The following is a 19,417-nucleotide window of genomic DNA, read 5'->3' as shown; positions in this document are numbered from 1 at the left end:
CCTAATTACATGTCAAATACGTGGTTGGTTGGTTGGTTTCTATACCTCATCTCGGATACCTATCTTTTTTTAAGCATATATATATATATATATATATATATATATATATATATATATATATATATATATAATATAATATATAGCCACACACGCACGCATGCAACTTGACCACTGTAAGCACCTTCGAGATACTAGACATGCAAACATTAAGATTAACAAAGTCATCACATGTATCTTATTGTTGCACTAAAAAGATTATATGTTGATTCATGAAATAAATAAAAAGAAATACGAGCATCCATTCTAAGTCCGAGAACTCAAACCCGGTAGAAATATTTCACCACAATAAACTTTGTATCTCAGCCATCTATCTATTTTAATAATACTGGAAAGTGTATAAACTCAAATCTTGCAGGAAATGGATGGGGGAACTCAAGCGAGATGATTACAATAACTCAACAGCTAGGTCCAAAATGGTTGCAAACTTGCAATAATGGTTACTATATTCCAACGGCTATAGCCTATAGGTGTAGCAATAATTCAAGCTAGATCCAAAATGGTGGTTCTTGGTTCTCAATCGCAGACCACGTACGTTGAAAATGTACCGTGTGCTATATAGAAACCCAAGTGCCGGCCCGAGCAGCCAAGCAAACCAAGCCGGTGGTTCACAATGCCGGGCAGCAAGCTGCCCCTCGCCGTCCTCCTCCTCGCGGCCATCGCCCTTCTCCTCTCCCCCTTCTCCTGCCCGGCGGCCGCCGCCATGAGCGACGACTACGGCGGCGGCGTCAGGGTGGTCACCATCCACGGCCGTGGGACAAGGGTGGCCACCGCCGCTACTGGTGCTGCTCCTATCAGCAAGTGGCAGCGGCGCCGCCTGGAGGAGGCGGTGGCGCCGGAGTTCGGCAGCCTGCTGGCGGCGGACCAACGCTACATCAACTACGACACGCTAAACAAGAACAGGCAGGCGTGCGGCGGCGGCTGCGCTGCCCAGGGCGCGTCCTACACCCGGCCGTGCTTTTACTACGATAAGTGCCGCGGGTGACCCGCGTGTGCGTGCCACGAGCTCCGCCGTTGCCATTGGTGAGGGGACGACGGCTGGTGTCACAGTGAGTGCGTGTATGTGACTGTGCGTGTTGCAGTTGCAGGAACAGAGGAGTGCGTGTTGTTTCCGTGGCGAACGGCGAACTACGCGTGCATAGTTCTCCATCCATCACACGCTGATCAAAGCTGCTTCTGTTGTGCATTCTCTATATAAGTTGTTATCTTTCATTTTTTTTCTCTTTTTTTCCTTTGGAATAGAGTTGGTATCGTAATTGTTTGGAATAAGAGAGATGCTACGTCTTGGGTGACTGAAATTTTACATTTATTCAGGCGATAGGGTCAAACTATTCTGCTGTGTAAGAAAAGTTGTTCTAGCATCAAGATTAAAATGTGTGAACACTGAACACCTTTGCAGAGAAGTGGCCTTGGTGGTTCATCAAGTGTAGCACTTGGCTACATTCATGTGAATCAGCGTCATGGGGACATCGACGGGCCGCGGCCTCCTCGTGAAATGTCTACACGTCAAACAGAAAAACAAAATGGATACGGGAGGGGATATATCCTCATATACATGCATTAAGGGGAGAGGGGATAAGTTTTTGGTAGTTACCAAAAGTTTTTTTTATTTAAGATAGAATTGATAGTCTGTCGGAGAACATAATAAATTCTCTAAAATGATATTGTTTCTGTTAGAGATGGGTTTGGCAATTCGATGGAAATGCTCTGCAGGCTCTTCTTTAAGCAGGCTGACGACCAGAGAGCGATTGGTCTCTCCCTCAGCTTTGGGGGCCCAGCGGCAGTGTAGCGTGATGAGTCCATAACTGTTAGGAATTCCTAACTATTATTTACTTTACAGGCCCGCTGATCCAAGAAGCTTCTTTGCAGCCCTGCCCTTGCTTCGAGCCCATATAGCATCTGTTTACAGTCCCACTGGACGAAAGCCCGCTCGAATTAATTCACTGGATTCTGATTTCTATCGACTGGCACTGATGGTTACTGACTAGTTTAAAATAAAAAACGACCAACGTGGAAAACAAGCCTGACATTATTGTACACATGTTCCAATATAAATTAGCTATTTTGAAGAGTCTAAAAGTAAATTGGTGATTGTTAGAGTGTGCAGCGGATTTCGACCCGGCTCGCTATACCCACGAGCCGGTATCTACTAGACCCAACTCCACCAGAGCCCACAGCAAACAAGACCTCAGACCTAACTCAATCCTAAAGACTAGCCTGATGAACATTGGGTCCAACTCTTCCATCACATACAACCCCATGTGATCTCCCGAAGAAGTTATCCCCAGACTTCGAGTCCAACTCTCCAGTCACACACAACCCGTGTGATCCTTCGGAGATGTTCACGGGCTCCCCATTACCATGTGACTCAGAGATGTTCCAAGTTTCCTGTCCTTTAGCTCTGATACCACTTGTTAGAGTGCGCAGCGAATTCTAGCCCGGCCCGCTATACCCAAGCCGGCACCCCACCAGACCCAAGTCCACCAAAGCTCACAACAACAAGATCTCGGGTCTAACTCAACACAAAAGACTAACCTGATGAGTAAGGGTTGTCTCCACCTATATATATTGTGCTCCCTATCATCAATTTCTGATGTGGGACTAAACCTAACAGTGATGGTTAAGTTTCTGTTAAAGTGCACATTGAACCAAGACCAATCCCAAGTCTTATACTATAATAACATGATACGGAATTAAATTTATAGCCCCATCTCTATTTGCCTCTGCGAAATAGAATGAAAAGCCAAGCACTAGCAATAGCACCTAGAGTATCGGCCACGTACATCTTGGATGAGCGGTAGTGTCTTAGGTGGTGTTTGGGAAGGAGGGGCTAAAGTTTAACCTCTGTCACATCGGATGTTCGGATACTAATTAGGGATATTAAATATAGTCTAATTACAAACTAATTGCACAACCCCTAGGCTAAATCGCGAGACGAATCTATTAAGCCTAATTAGTTCATGATTTGACAATGTGGTGCTACAGTAACCATTCACTAATGATGGATTAATTAGGCTTAATAGATTCGTCTCGCGATTTAGCCTAGGGGTTCTGCTATTAGTTTTATAATTAGCTCATATTTAGTCCTCCTAATTAGCATCCGAATGTGTGACGTGACATGACTAAAGTTTAGCCCCTGTCTCCCAAACACCCCTAAAAAAGGCGGTGACGCACTTGCAATCCTTGTCACTCACTGCCCTGCCAGGCTTACTACTGATGACAGCATAATTAGGATCACTAACTACGTGCGTAATCCTAGGACATCACTAGTGCAACTGCAGGCACTAGGCACTTAAGGCGTGCTTTGGTGTGCGCTCGTGCTGCTCAATGCAATGAACTTATTTTAAAGTTTAATCCACTGTCATTAGCTTTTGGGTTGGCCCCATTAACGCACAAACTAAGGTCTTTCTTATATCCTTCTTAAAATTCATGTCGTCGAATGTTTAAATACTAGGAGTATTAAATATAGATTAATTATAAAACCAATTGCATAGATGGAGACTAATTTGCGATACGAATCTATTAAGTCTAATTAGTCCATGATTTGACAATGTGATGCTACAGTAAATATGTACAAATGATGAATTAATTAGACTTAATAGATTCGTCTCGTAAATTAACCTCCATCTCTCCATATGTGTAATTAGTTTTATAACTAGCTAATGTTTAGTTATTCTAATCGGTTCCCGAATATTCGACGTGCCATGAATTTTAGGTCGACTAAACGTCAAACACTTAATTAAGGGGCCAGATGATGCTGCCGTGCTTCCCTTCGGCTTGTGTCTATAAGATGCGCCCGGCCTCAGCGAAACGGACCATTAAACCTGTGCACAATGCCGGCGAGCCCGCCCCTCGCGGTCCTCCTCCTCCTTGCCACCGCCCTCCTGCTCGCCGCGTCGGCCGGTCCGGCCGCCGCTGACAAGCACGGCGGCGGCAGGATGGCCATCGTCATCCGCGCCCCCGGGACAAGGGTCGCCGCCGCGGGCTCCCTTGATCGTAGCAGCAAGTGGCACGGCCGGCGACTGGAGGACGAGGTGGCGCCGGAGTTCGGCGGCGGCGGCCTGCTGGCGGCGCTGGGGGCGGGCCAGGGCCAGATCTCCTACGAGGCGCTGGAAAAGGACAGGGCGGCGTGCGGCGACCGATGCGCCGGCAAGGGAGCGCCCTACACCCGGCCGTGCACGTACAGGGAGCAATGCCGCGGGTGACCGGCCGGCGCGCGTGTATGCCACGACCCACGAGCGGCGGCCGGCCGGGGAGATGACGACCGATGGCGTCGAGCTGAGAGTGCGTTCGTGTAAGAGTGTGTGCTGCAGTTGCATGAATAAAACGGGTGTGAAACTCAAACTCTGATGATTGTCTGAGTGCCCAGCTACTGGCCACTGGCCTGTCAGCTTAATTATCAACTTATCACTGAACGACTGCGTAATTAAAGTTTAGTTAACTTAGTTTCTTTTTTGTTAAGAATAAAGCATCCGCACTGTAGTGAAGCTATGCTGCTAGTGCTAGGCAGCATACCAACGTTTTCCCCCTTTTGGTCGCACGAGTGGCCTTGGTAGTTCAAGTGCAGCCCGCAGATTCTTCAACGGTACTGTGGTGCAATGAGCACCATCCACTCCACTCGGCCTGCGCCACCGCCACTGATGACCACCGAAGATGGCCTTTGTCGTCAGGTAGGCGTGGCTGATGAAGTAAGCTACTAGCTGCATGTCTCGAGACTCGGGCGTGCACCGCCAGATACCTGGCGCCCGCCCGCTCGCAACCTCGCTAGGCACCCGCGCCCCGGCTGCCCGGCGAACGGCTGCGCGGCCAGGACATGATCCAGGCGCCGCCCCTGGTCCGGTCTCCAGCCTCCAAGTCTAGCGTCAGCGACTCGCTGCCGATTGGGACTAGAACATTCGGCCCGCGTTACGCGCCCTATCGGGTAATCAATCAAATACAAGTTATTATAAGACAATGAAAACTAACAAACAACCGATACATGAAACTGAGAACGAAATCACAGCATGTGCTAACAAATTCATTAAAGATGTCTGTCTGGCATTTGGATCATAAATAATACAGCACATCCGAGCACACATCATCGATAGTTCCAGGATCAACATATCCTATCAATCTGAGGTGTACATCCGGCATTTGGAACATGAATATTACAGCACATCCGGGCACCAATCTACCCTATGAATGAGATATCTGTCCGGCATATGGAACATGAACATTACAGCACATCCAAACACCAGGGCACCAATCTACCCTATGAATGAGATGTCTGTCCGGCATATGGAACATAAACATTACAGCACATCCAAACACCAAAGGTGTCTGTTCGACATCTGGAAGATTAATATTACAACACATCTGAGCACCAGTCTGTCCTACCCAACGCATCAAGGTGTCTGTCCGATATTATGAACAGCGATAACACAGCACATCCAAGCAGCAAGATCGACATGCCACAATCAGTATCCACAGCTACCAAACAGCTTAGTTGGTAGCTTCGAATACTAATCGAGATCGGCACTGGAAACAACATCTAATGGCTATGCTACACAGTTTGCAGCCACAAGTCTATGCAGATGCTGAAACTCATGCATCAGACTTTTTACTGGACACGAAACACAAACAAAAGCTGGCTGACGAAGCACAAACAAAAGATGGCTGCAACTGGTAGACGCAAAATGGGCATGAGCTCCACTGCTCATGCATCCTTGCTCGGGCTGCAAAAGGATAATAATTTTTTTGTAGCATGTCACTTGAAGATGTAACAGTAATAATCAAATGATGTGCTATCCTGAACATGAGCTACAACTGGATGCTGTGCAAGGAAGGTAAAATGCCGCATGGAGTTACCTCTCCTGATCAGCGGTGGCTGCGCCGCTGTCACTTTCAGCACTGTCATCTGCAGGCTCTCCACCAGTGAATAGCTTCTTAGCAATTTTTTTGTTAGGGGATGGGCGAGGCCTGTAATTTCAGACATAAGTCCCGTGCTTAGTAACCAAGTTAAAGAAACAGTAAAATAGGTTGCCGGCGGGAGTAACCTTTCCGATCCTTTGTGGTGCTTTCTGTGTCTTTGTAGAAGAACCAACAGGTGGATCTGCAGGTGAAGCTAAAGTTTTGTCCTGCGGAAAGAAACACCACAAGCAGGAATTAATTGTACAGAAGCCAACTCTTTAGCAGGAATAATTAGTTCCTACATACTCTGACGTGTAACTCAGTGATGTCTTGAGTACCTAGTTCAATAATGATGCGAACATAAATGCGACACTACAGATTGGAATCTATCCACACACCATAGCTGCACCTAACATGCAATGCCTAGGTATAACTGGAACAACAAGGAGTAATACCTGATCATGAGCACTGGCCCTTACACTCTGTGGGGTCTCTGGTGGCTCCAAAACAGGCCAAGCTGTTTTTGTTGGTGTGGTGCTTGAGGCGAGGCTTGCTTCCGAAGTAGCAGGCATGGAGGATAGAGGCAGTACATGACTTCCTTGAGGAGTGTTCTGCATGCTGGTGCCTGCACCTCTTGAGAGCATGAGAGATGATGTCTGTGATCCCTCTGGTGTTGCTGGAATAACAGCACTCCATCATTGATTTCTCCCACCACTGCATTAACTTGAAAGGTAATATTGCCTGAGTCTGTTGTGCTATCTTATCTGTAAAGCTGACACTCCATATGAAAGTCTTCTCAAGAAGCCTGGTAATCTCATCCGGGATAAAATTACTTGGGTTATCAGCAACAAGGGTATCAGCTGCCTTTTTTGTGAGTCGCTGAGCTTGCCGTCCAAACAGAATGAAATCCGTGTCACCCGTCTCATCTCCGGCAAGTATGGATAACTTGAACCTACATGAATTTATGGTTTAGAAAATACAACAAAAACCATATGCTGAGGAAGAAATCAACAGCAACAGTTAGCGAGTGACCTCTGAGCGGGCATTCCAATGGTGCCACAGCTAGGATTAGTGCACTTGTATGAATCACCATGACGCTTAGCTGTCTTCATACATTTTTTTCATGCATTGTACCACCATAAATTGTCAATCTTTTTTACTGTCACTGTAACCAAAAACTCATTTTTCTGCAGAGAAGCAAACATAGGTAAGGATCAGCCTATCAGTGGTGCATCACATGCATGATATGCTGCAATAAGAACAGTACCTTGCATAGTCTTTGCACTGTCCAGGAAAGGGAGAAGAGGTCATTTTTCTTAGAAAGAGTACAAAGATCAGAAAGGTACAGCGCATGCAGTCAGCTAATTCTTAGATGGACCTGTTACCTGGCCATAAGTTTCTTTGCCTCAGGGACGTCAGGGTTCATGTACCACTTGCATGATGAACCACCAGATAGCGACATACATCCGAAGCTTTTGACAAGAGTACCAACAAAGATCACCACCTGTGGAGAAGTCTGCCCATCCCTGTGTACGTCCTCGGCTGGGAACGAAGTGGCCCGCTCTGACCAGAGCATAACATCCAACAGAGTACCACTGTAACACAAGTGAAAGCAAATTTTAGTGTGCAGTCTAGCAAACAGTTATAGGCATAAAGAACATTATGGATGGCAACTATACACAGCTAACCTTGGGAGGCGTATAGTTATGGCCCTCTTCAAGCTCTCACCCGGCCTTACTTTTGCTCGCATTGTCCCAGCATTTGAAACAGAAGTGATCACCCCAATCACATCTATTTTAAGGAATAACAGCGCATAAGCTATTGTCTGACAGTTCTAAGCACACTTGTAAGGTAGTAAGAATGTTTATGACCTGTGAAGAGAACCTTACTGTCCAGACGTGCTTGTAACTGCTCCATGGTAGCAATGGAATAGGCATAGACCGGGAAAGCAGGGGGCACGTTAACAACCCTCCTCTATCTTTGTCCATTGTGAAAATATAAGCATGTTATCATTTTCAACTGGTTTGTAGTTGTCACTGGAGTTCTTGACTCGGAAATAGAAGAAGTTGTAGACATTTCCTTCCTTTATGCACTGCCTGAACCGGTCAATGTAGTGTGGGTTCCCAAGTGCATTTCTTAGCCCTTTGTGTATGTCATCTGTAAAGTAAAGCCAGTACTTATCAAACAAAGCACGGACATCACTTACAGAACAGAAAAGCACGACGGTGACAAATAGATGTCTAAGCTGATGTGATGATGCAGACACTATGGCCTCATCAAACAGAAGGTTCCATTCATCATCACTCTCAAGCAAACCTCTTGCCTCACATGCATCTCGAAACGTTTTGTACACCCTATTGTTGAAAGTTCTCACATCAGCATAGTTCGTTGCACCTTTAACGATCATCAATAGCATGCGCAGGTAATAAAGCTCGCCAGCAATTGGATGCACATAGTACATCCGTCCAATCTTAGCGCAAGGCACCCTTTTCTGCCAGCAGCGGTCAGAAGCGGCCCAAGTCCATTTTTTTGGAAAATGGCAGTATGTCAAGTGCCTAGCATCCTCGTGTTTCGCATTCGCATGGAACCATGCAGTCAGCATAGTGCTTTTTGCTGCTGGGCTAGCAAGCAACGCCTCTACGGCTCATATCGCACATGATTCATCCCTGGAAGATGAGCACACAATCGCTCTACTGGAGGCATTCTATAGTGAATATCAAATTCAAATGCACGCCATAGAGCCTCGCAGGAAGATAGAAACCTAGCATCAATGTATTCTTGGATTTCATTCCGTGGAGCCATCTGAGGTCCAGCAGATGCATTAGATGTCTTTGCAGTAACCTCAAAGTAAATCTTTGCTCTATCCCTTCCCTTTGTAACGTATTTAAACAGGTGTTTGATCATGTTGGATTTATTACACCAGTCAACATTGATGTACTTTTTTAAGAATCTTCATGTTATATGGAACAACGTTTCTGTTATCTAGCCTGACATTCTTGACAAAATGCCTACCATCGTTCCTACGTCTGTAGATAGTAAAACCGAAGTCGTCTACGATTGTTTCATCCTGGAATGATTTAGGAAAATTCTTGGAACACTTGTTTTCTTTCATGCACGGGCATTTTTTGTTGGCATCACCACATGGGCCGTGCATCATAAACTCATCGACCAAAGCATAACCTAGCGGGTCAACGTTTATGTCTGGGATTTCAGCACAGATAAAACCATCAATAGTGGACGCACTAAACTCTGAACGTGCATCGGCCAACCACACAAGGCAGTGTATATGGGGCAAGCCACGTTTTTGGAACTCTACAGTGTACAAAACTGCACAAGCAATAGCACAGATGAGACATACTAACAACAAAGAAAGAACAGCAACATGCACTGTTATCCTATACTATGTCTCACCAAACAGCTTACCCTCCCTGATATCATCCATGAATTCGTCGACCTTCATATGGAAAAATCATACAATCAAATCAGATCGATCAGAAGGCTGTTGGCCTGGCTCATATCGCAGAGCATCCGCAATTTCTTTCCACTTAGTGTTGCATGTAAAGGTTACAAAAAGATCAGGAGCGCCAAAGACTCCGCATATGGCCATTGCATCCTGGTAGTTCATCACATGATACCTTCTCCCGCCAGTAAAACTGGCAGGCACAACAACTCTACCGCCAACAGAATCCGCATCGGTAAAACCCTTATCAATCGCATCGGCTATTCCCTGAACAGACTCGTATCTCAGCTCTTTTTGGTGGTCAGCTATGAACTTTAGCCTAGATCCTTCAACTGTCGAGTAAAAATCAACATCTATCTGATCGCTTAGCCTGCCATAGCAAGTGAATGGATTCACTTCATTCAATCTGTAGTCCATGTGAAATCTATCAAACTCGAGCATAGTGACATATTTGCGAAAAATACCAGGCGCCACGCGCGCTATTCCGACGGCGGGAGGAGGGTCCGGCTCGGATCAATCGACAGCAGGGCACTCCATCCACGGACGACACACGGCTCACCTACCAGCACCCCATCTCCTCCCGCAGCGGCAAGGCTTCTCTCGCGTCCTCCCGTGCCGCCACGCGTCCCGTGAGTTGCGGAGGGACAAGCAGATTGGGGTGGTCTTTAACTCTTTAGATCCGTCAGATACTGTTATCTCCCTTCTATTCTTCAATTTTTCTTTTTGGAATAGGACGTTCGAGATGGAGTTCAGGCGTGCACCTAAATTGGGACGCCCACCATGTTTCAACTTTCAACCCATTTTAATCCTTTATGATTTGTACTCTGTACGAAGTGCGTGCCTACACATTCCCGTTAACTTTAAGGAATTTTGTCCCCAGATGATTGCGCACTGCATACTTCTTCAGCTTTGCCCAGCTACAAAATACCTAAGCTAGTAGCCAGGAAGCCGATAGGTGACTGACCATCCTGACCAGAGAGAAACCGATTCGGTAGTTGCGCGATGGCAGCTACCAGCTTACCCCTGGCCGCCGTCCTCTTCCTCCTCCTCGCCGCATCCGCCGGGCCGGCCACTGCCAGCGGCCAGCACAGCGGTGCCAGGATGGTCATCATCCGCCGCGGCGCCGGGCTAAGGGCCGGCGGCGGCAGCGTCGCGGCCGGTGCTCGTGCTAACGACAAGCGGCGCTACGACCAGCTCCTGGAGGACGAGGTGGCACCGGAGCCGGAGTTGCGCGGCCTGATGAGGCTGGGGGCGGGCGACGGCGGCGGCAGCATCGGTTACGGTGCCCTCGAGAAGGACAGGCCGGGATGCCAGAGCGGCAACCAGTGCGCCGCCCAGGGAGGAGGGTCCTACACCCGGGGTTGCACGTACAAGGACCACTGCCCCCACTGACGACCGCCCGGCCGGCGTCGCCGCCGTCGGCCCATCCGGCCTGGAGGTGATGTGTTACGAATAAACGAAGTGTTCAGTCTCCTGCACGTACATGGATGGGGCCTCCATCGTACCCTCGGCGATCCGGTGTGTTATGCGTTTGGTTGTACTCTCTCCGTTCCAAATTACAGTCTCTCCGTTCCAAATTACATATCGTTTTAGCTTTTAGGTGCATTTAGATATAATTACATATCGTTTTAGCTTTTAGGTGCATTTAGATATAGCGTATGTCTAAGTGCATAATAATATTTATGAATCTAGAAAAGTCAAAATAACCTACAATTTGAAATGGATGGAATATGTATTATTTAATTTTTGTATGAAATGCTTCAAGTAGATAATGACTCTCTTTATTTGATTGGATGAATTATACCGTCATCTAGAATGAAGCCATCCCGCTTAACATTATTTTTTTACTAAGAAGGATAAACCCACCGTGTCATTTATGTAACCACCAACCAAACACACACTTCAGCTAATAGCTACTCTATCGGAGCACACTGCGGTGAGTTGGGAGCAACGTGTATACGCTGTATGCCTGTTTGGATGAAGATCAAGGCGACGTTCGAGGGTGTTAATTTAGACGTTGCTCAGCTAGTCAGCTTGATGCCCTTACGTGGCAAGTTAAGAAAAGAGATTTTTTGAGGCTTAATTTTGGCCGGAGAACTGATATTTTTTTTGTGTCACTGACCACGGCATGCCCAAGTCAAACAGTCCACAACTCAACACGGCGGCTCTCATTTATGACATAATAGATTTACCTGAGGTGATTTTATTAAGTTCAAGATTTGCGTGTTCAATTTCTCGTATATGCTGTAATAAATTGAGTGTAGCTCAACTGGTAATAAGGTTGCTTGTGGTGCAATCTGCACACTAATGTTCAAGTCATCGACTCGGCACTTGTATTCGGATTTTTCTAGATTTATTTTAGGATTTAACCGGCGCTATTCTTTCAATGGTAGGTGACGTGTCCGTCGACAGCAAAGCGCCAGTGGCGACTTCGTCAATCTCGAGACTTTGCAGGGTCAGTCTTTCGGAGGTGCTCATAGGGTAGGGTTGCGTGCATGTGTTTGTAGGCGCGAGTGTGCGTGCGTGTATGTGAGTGTCTGCGTTTGTACCGTGTGATTAAAAAAAATCTCGTATACACTCATAGGGTAGGGTACAGTTGCAGAGTATGCATACATATCTATAAGTACCTAATTTTTGAAAATAAGAACACAATTCCATAACATAATTTCGCGTTTGTTTAGTTTTTTTACAGAAAACATGGTTCAAATTAAGCGTCATAGCGTCTTTTTTTTCTGCGACTAGGATCTTTTTTGTGCGCGCGCGCATTTTTTTTAAAAAAAAATTCGAAGCCCATTTTTAGCTTGGAGTGGGCTCCGGCCCATAGCCTGCCGTCAAAGAGGCCTAGCCCATAGCCAAGCTTCAAGTATAGCGCTCTCTCGTCAAAAAGGCCCGGCCCATAGCCTACCCCCTCTCTTTCTCCTCTCCCTCCACGTCGCGCTCCGAGCTTTCCTCTTCCTCCACTCGCATCGCGCGACATCGCTTGCGCCCACCACCTCTCGGCTCTCGCTCTCGTTCTCCGCCGCCGCGGCGGCGGCTCCCCGGCTCTCACCGGACGCACCTGGTAACCGCTCAACCCCCTTCGCCGTCCCTCTCCTCTCTCCGCACGCTTACCGTCGTCCGTAACCGAGCGCGCTCGTGCGGCGTTTCTCCACCGCGAACCCTAGGTGCGCCGCGCAGCGGTAGGCTCGCTCTTTCAGCTTAGATCCGCGCAGGGCTCAGCGGTTTTTTCCACCAGCTCCTCCGCGAGGAGCCGTCTACTAGGTGCGCGATGGCGTACCGTGATGGTTCGCTGCTGGGTGTCTTACTTAGATCTCGATTCCCGCCGGGACGGGTCGAGCCCGCGCGGCGACGTTCTCGGGTTACTCTGCGGAGCTTTAGCCTTGTAGATGCGTTAATGCCTTGAGGAGCGTGCGGGCTGTGGCCGCTTGTGTTGTCTTGGGCAGTGCGTGAGGATTGTTGGATTGTGTTTTGTATCTGTAGGGCTCTATTCTTTTAATTATTCTGAACTGGAACTATATACCTTAATAATGGCTAGTAGTTTGCATGTGCGGTGCAACGGACTTCCAATAAATATCAAGTTCTAGGTTGTAATGGTTGATTTACACAGTACAAGATGGAAAGGCATCTATGCGTTGTTAGCCACACGCATGTTAGACACAAATCATTGCACAGATGCCCTAATCCACAACCTTGGTTTTTATAGAAGTAAAAAGAAAACACCGCACCTCCATTAGTTAATTTTGGTTCCGTTTCCACCGAAAGAAGCAATAAGCATGCATGTCAATTTCTACGGAAATAACGGTCAGCTGCTTGGCTCATTTTGTGACCTAGGATTCGGCTGATCTTTTCTATTCCACGTCACCTATGAATTAGCAGAGCTGTACGAATCTATTATTCACATCTGATGAATTGTGCATCAAACTTGTTTGAGTGGCTATTGCTCAAAGGTTGAGTGGTAGTGAACAGTTTATATGTTGGTGGTCTGAATGCCAGTGTTACCTGGACACACATGTTTTTTGCTGAGGTAGACACCCATCACCAGTGTTGGATTCCACTTTTCTCGTGTTCTAAATACTTGCCAAATCCGACCCTGGCACCTGAGTCAGAAACCGACTAACTGGTGAACCCTGCAGGGTCACACATGCTTTTGTAGCACGCGACACTTTAAATGAAACGTAGATAAGTCTATGATTCTCCTCAATTGGTCGTCATGTCAACTTATCAAGTTGTTAATAATTCGTTATACTTTTGTTCAACTGCAGACAACTATGAGGAGGTACAGCCCCCCGTATCGCAGTCCCCCTAGGAGGGGATATGGTGGCAGAGGAAGAAGCCCCCCTCCTAGGAGGGGATATGGAGGAGGGCGGAAGGAGGGTTCTGGGAGTCTTTTGGTCCGCAATATTCCATTAAGTGTCAGGTACAGAAACTTTGCATGTGATTTAGCATGTACTGATTTCCTATTCCCCTTAAAATAATAACTGATTTCCATTGTTTAACTGATTTCAAGATAAAAGGAGATACCAATACAATTCTTTTCACGAGTAGTTGATTTCAGTTTGTTTCTAAAACTTTTACAGAGCGGAGGATCTTCGAGTTCCTTTTGAAAGGTTTGGTCCTGTCCGGGATGTCTACATTCCAAAGGATTATTATAGTGGGTAAGTGCTATAAATATCTAATCTTGAAGTGGTCTTGTTTCTGCAATGATTGGAACTGAAAATAGCTGGACGCCTTTCCTACTTTTTGGGCTGCATGAACATAGAAACTATTTTCTAGGGGCATGACTTAGACCAATAAATAACCTATATTTAATAAAGTGAACACTTGAGCATCCTCAAGGCCCAGTGCATTGTCAACTTTCCAATATTTTGGTGCGATGTGAAATGCTCCTGTTATTTTTCTTTTTTCTGCTGATGTATGCCATCGGTCATTATATATCAAATATAATGCATAAATTTATCCTGTGTATCCATTCATCCTTGCCCTGTGTGAATTACCTTTTTTCCCCCAAATGATTCCCAGGGTTGTGTTGGTTTGAACCTTGAAGTAAATACAAGCTCCTCTTTTATCAAAGAATGCCTTTTAGCCTTACTAACAATTGATTTGCTTGGCAAGATAGAGTCTTGTCCGATGAAGTTCTTCTATGAAGACAAGATTTGATACATTGAGAAAATTAATTTCCTGAAGTGAAGATAAGAGATATGTACTGGCTGGGTACATATGAGAAGATAAAAGCAAGTCAAGTTGATTTCAAGTACTTTTGTGACTTTTCAAACATTGGGGAACTTGAAGAGAATGATTTTATGAAGATGCTCTTTATGAGGATCACCATATGTAGTTGTATACAAGAATTTTGGACACTAGAGCCTGGACGTCTAACTGCTTTTTGCAACACGTGCTTCCCTTTTGATGGAATTGTTAGTAAGTTATTGACCGTGCTTCACTGAAAACCATAGAGGGCACACTAAATTTTTGATGGTAACACGGCCGGAAGACACCATTGTGAACACTTTGCACCCCCTCATATTTGTTTGTCATTTTCATGAATTTCCCTTATCCTACTGTCTAATAAAATCAATGTATGCAGGGAGCCTCGAGGATTTGCATTTGTGGAGTTTGTTGACCCTTATGATGCCTCTGAGGCCCAGTATCACATGAATCGCCAGGTTTTCTTCGGTCGGGAGATAACTGTTGTTCTTGCTGCTGAGTCACGAAAAAGGCCAGAAGAAATGCGTAGCAGGGCTAGAGTCAGGTGTGGTTTTCTTTTATTGCAGTTAATTTTCTTCCTCATTTCCTATTTATGTTCTCATTTTAATGACTGATTTCTGTCAGGGGCTACTCTGGTCATGAAGGTCGCCGCTCTTCTTATTATGGTAATTTCTTGCATTGCTGTGCTAGTTTTGTATCATTCATGATCCTGTGACTTTCAAGCTGTACATAATCCTGGATCCTCTCATTCTATTCAATTATGTGAGGAAGATTGCACCATATCTGTTGTGTCATTGATCAGTGGCAGCTGTAGAAGGGGGTTGTGTTGCCCCAAAGTTAAAAATTTATTCCTTGTATCTTGAGGCATTGGTTATCATCTCAAGTTGGAAGTTTTGTAATTAGGTAGAATTTTAAGGACTTACTGTGAAGCCTCTTTATGCCTTTTAAGTTTTTTATTCTGGTAGGATTAGCCCTCTTTTACGTAAAAAAAAGGATTTACTCTCTTTCAAAAGAGGGGCATGATTGGTTGGGACAATATTGGTTTTATTTACCCATCTTACACCTTTTTTTGTGCATCTCATTAATATAGCATCATATCGTTTATATATTTTGCTCGTTACTCTTCTGGTACAATCATGACCACTACCAAGTGCCTATCAAACATCACTGTAAACCAGAGGACCAATATGTTTGCATCCTACCCATAAATTTCTAGATCCATTGCTGCTTATGATGATGTATGAGCTCAGTTTTTTTTTCCACCATGCATGCATAAGCTTAAATACCTTTTAAATCTGAGAATAGCATCTCAGGATTGTCTTCAGTTTGCGATGAACTTTTGTGAAAATTCAAGTCTGCAAATTCCTTTTGAAGTACCAAATTACTGATAGTCTCTCATCTTTCATATAGGGCGGTCTCGTTCCCGTTCCCGCTCTCCTCGCTACCGGGGTCGCCCTCGGTCAAGGTATGCTCAGCTGACATAAAGGCTTCTCTAAAAGCCCGACTTTGATCCATGAAACCTTAACTCCTTATTTTTGTGTTTACTTATCTTTCTTTCTTTTTACTTATCATTCTTGTTTTTGTTTACTTATCTTTCTTTTAAAATCAGATCGTACTCCCCTGCTCCAAGACGCCGAGATGACTACTCTGCTTCTCCAAGGAGAAAGGAGGCACATCGCGTGTCTCCTCCCAGGCGCCCGCCAAAGGAGCTTGATGAAGATAAGAAGCGGAGATCCTATTCCCCTGCCAGTAGAGATGATGCTGAAAATGGTTATGAGAAGTTAGTTCTTCATCACTACCGCATAAACCAGCCTTCGTCTGTCCATAGAAATCGAGATTACCAGCCATCCTGCTCTAGTCCTGTAGTGAAAGCTCTTAAAAATCCCTAACAATAGCGTCTGTGTTCACAGGAGGTCGCCCCCACCTGACAGCGATGGATCCCCTCCGCATCGGAGGTCTCCCAAGGAGTACTCAGGCTCACCTCCTGGATCCCGCTCCAGGTCCGCCGAGTCACCTGCCCGCAGTGACTGATTGCGCATCATCTGGTTTGCATCTATTGGATGGATGCAGTCAGTCCGTGCCTACATTGTACTGGCTCTGTTTGCTGGACCAAACTTATTGAACTTAGTTAGCCCTTCGGGGCAGTGTTGTATTGCTAGAAAGTGTGTGTCCAGCTTACTGATAGTGTGTGCTGCTAGTGTCATCTGACGCGAAGAACCCCTGTCCCGTGTACGCTCGGTGTTGGAAGCTTGTTTCAGTCTGTTGAAACCCTGAACTTGTAGCATGATGCTTCGCTTGCGTGCTGGGCCACGGCCCGTTTCCAGAGACCTTGAGCATCTACGTTGCATTCGGCTGTGTTTTGTCCTGGCGACCCATGCGCGGAGCCTGTGTCTGTGTGTGAGTGATTTGGACTCGGATCTTGCATCGAGGCAAGGTGATAGAGGAAGGCCTGCACCGAGGCGTGGCGTTCCGAGTTTTGGTTGGGTAATTGATTGGACTTGTGAATGCAAAAGTGTTGCCACCCTTTTCGCCCTTCGGTGCCGTTGCTGCCCGGTGATGCTTGGATGAGGCTCCTCCCCAGTAGCTGGGGCTGCTCTTGAGTTACGGCCCCGTCCCGCATGACACCAGATGGATTTGCCTCCACTATTTCGTGCCTTGGCCTGCCGTGAAATGAATGATCCCGGTGACAAGTGCTGTTGCAAAGCGACCCGTGGCACAGGATTTGCAGTATCGCACTCACTGCCCGTAAGCGATGATTTGGTCGCGGGTGGCAGACGTATCCGGCTTTTGTTGTCATCTTTGGGCTGTGACCGAGACACCGAGTGGGTGAAATGACCAGAGGGAACGGGCCCTTCACCTCCTGTGCTCAAATGCAGGCATAGAGACCAGACCATGCTACCTTCACCTCACATCCTAGCAATCCTTGAAACATGCCGAGCTTGCACTGTGGGACAGACAGGGATCCTGATCCTCTCCGGGGCAGGGCAGAGGGTATCAAAGCAAAGCAAGGCCTGGGGCCCCGGCCGGCGGGGGCGGCGACGGCTTTTGCCGGGCCTCCCTCTAACAAGAGCACACGCGGCTGCGGGTAGCGTGGAGGTGGTGGCGGAGGCCCGGAACAAGGACGGCGCCCGGCGCGTGGAGCATTGAAAGCCGGAAGGGCGGTTTTCCTGCCCCGGATGGGACGCGTCCCAGAGAGGAGGAGGGGGCCGAGGCGCCGAGCCAGCCAGTTGGGCCTGCAGGCCGCGACCACCTCTGCAGCTGCAGAGCGTCCCCTGCGACGCCACACAAGAGCAGTGAGAGCAGAGCACTCCTCGTCTCCTCTGACCTGATTTGATGATACGTGACAGAGAGACGACAGGCATGGGCGACGAGAGTGGAGGGAAAGAAGAGTCAGCGTCCGTGGGCCGCGATCGTGCCGTGCACCGCCCCCGCCCCGCGCAACGTACGTCACGCGCGCATGGGGCACACGAGCATGGACACGCACAGCGGCACAGGAGGAGAGAGGGGTGTGCAGTGCTGCAGGCCAGGGGGTGGTAGCTGGGGCATATGCGTCGCAGCGGCAACGTACAGGGAGAGTGTGCCATGGCATGGCACGGCCTGCGCCACACCGCATGATTGGGCCCGGTGGCAGTACGTGCCACCGCCACGAACGAGTCCCACCACCGCTGCCTTGCTGGGGGACCAGCAGGACCAACAAAACACACCACCAAGCTAGCACTTCCTTTTTCCTCTCGGGAGCTCGCTCGGTCGTTCCATCGATCGCCTTTGTAATTGACCCGACCAGTGGTGCTCCGTGCTCCCAATCCCAAGCCCAAAGTCCCACCCATGCCCATGCGCCCATGGGTGGTCCCTGCGCCCGCCCGGACCCCCGCCCGCCCGGACACTGCCTTCCGTAGTTCCGTCCATCACTCCCATCTCATGCTGTCCTTCGCTCCTGCTTCATCGGTCATCGCTCAACTTTTTCTAACAATAAGAAAATGACCGCTTGTCAACCAACCTGGCTTGCATTTTATATCGAAAATGTTTCTACCACAAGGTTAGGTTTTCTTTTTTTTTTCTTTCTAACACCTCCAAAATCAGTAGGCACCTCAGGCTCTCGCTCTCCTGCTGAGATTCTTTTTTTTTTCTTCTTCGAACTAAATGCTTCAGAAAATCTCACAAAGCCTCGTCACTCTCCTTATAATAAATTTGTGTCACCAAATGTATACGACAAGCTCCGTGAAACGAGCATAGAGAAACAAATCATTGTTCGCTTCTTTGCAGTGAGCTTGAGCTCAACCGCAAGATGTTTTCTTTTTTTATAAAAATGGTTAAGGTGGGTTACGCGACTCCCGTTATTTCGTTGATGCAAATTAATGTAGGAAACAAAATCCTACAAAAACTCCTCCACCAACCGTCTTTTTCCGGAGATGGCCAAGGAATGAACCCTTTGGTAAAGAAAAAGGAAAAGGAATTAAAAGCCTCATTCCAGGTCATAAAACAGGCTAACAGCATGTCAGCATCCTTTCTCCAAAAAAAAAAAACATTGACGATGGCCCGAAGCCGTGCGGCGAGAAAAAAAGCAGTAGGTACTACTAGAAAGGGGGTTACTGTCTCGATGATTGGCCTCATCAACCGTATACGCTGCGGGCGTCGCGCGCGTACATGTAGCGACGACGTAGACGTCACGCGCGTACATACACGTAGGCCCGCCCCAGCCGAGCCGGTTCAATACTCGTTTGTTCCACGCGTGTACATGTAGGCCCGTGGCCCCGGAGCGGCCCGGACGAGGACAGAAAAGCGATGGCTACCGATGGATGGGGACCG

The 19,417-nt window shown here is 47.3% G+C and overlaps 2 protein-coding genes and 1 pseudogene across 2 annotated transcripts; 2 read left to right on the top strand and 1 right to left on the bottom strand.

The window, feature by feature from the left end:
- Nucleotides 1–6,023: 6,023 nt before the first annotated feature.
- LOC117849285 (uncharacterized) lies at nucleotides 6,024–8,029 on the bottom strand (annotated as a pseudogene).
- A 2,350-nt stretch (nucleotides 8,030–10,379) lies between these two features.
- Nucleotides 10,380–12,308, top strand: LOC117850722 (uncharacterized). The gene is made up of 2 exons (XM_072292851.1): nucleotides 10,380–10,924; nucleotides 11,800–12,308. The coding sequence occupies exon 1, from the start codon at nucleotides 10,409–10,411 to the stop codon at nucleotides 10,796–10,798; it is 390 nt and encodes a 129-aa protein (XP_072148952.1). The 5' UTR covers nucleotides 10,380–10,408; the 3' UTR covers nucleotides 10,799–10,924; nucleotides 11,800–12,308.
- Nucleotides 12,309–12,313: 5 nt separating this feature from the next.
- On the top strand, nucleotides 12,314–16,936 carry LOC117850123 (uncharacterized). The gene is made up of 8 exons (XM_034731919.2): nucleotides 12,314–12,467; nucleotides 13,669–13,823; nucleotides 13,984–14,061; nucleotides 14,991–15,155; nucleotides 15,236–15,276; nucleotides 16,022–16,076; nucleotides 16,221–16,391; nucleotides 16,522–16,936. The coding sequence occupies exons 2-8, from the start codon at nucleotides 13,675–13,677 to the stop codon at nucleotides 16,640–16,642; spliced, it is 780 nt and encodes a 259-aa protein (XP_034587810.1). The 5' UTR covers nucleotides 12,314–12,467; nucleotides 13,669–13,674; the 3' UTR covers nucleotides 16,643–16,936.
- Nucleotides 16,937–19,417: the final 2,481 nt, after the last annotated feature.

This window comes from Setaria viridis, chromosome 3 (assembly GCF_005286985.2).
Source record: "Setaria viridis chromosome 3, Setaria_viridis_v4.0, whole genome shotgun sequence".
Lineage (NCBI taxonomy): Eukaryota > Viridiplantae > Streptophyta > Magnoliopsida > Poales > Poaceae > Setaria > Setaria viridis.
Note: the sequence above shows the minus strand (reverse complement) of the source record. Positions and strands in the feature narration are given on the sequence as shown.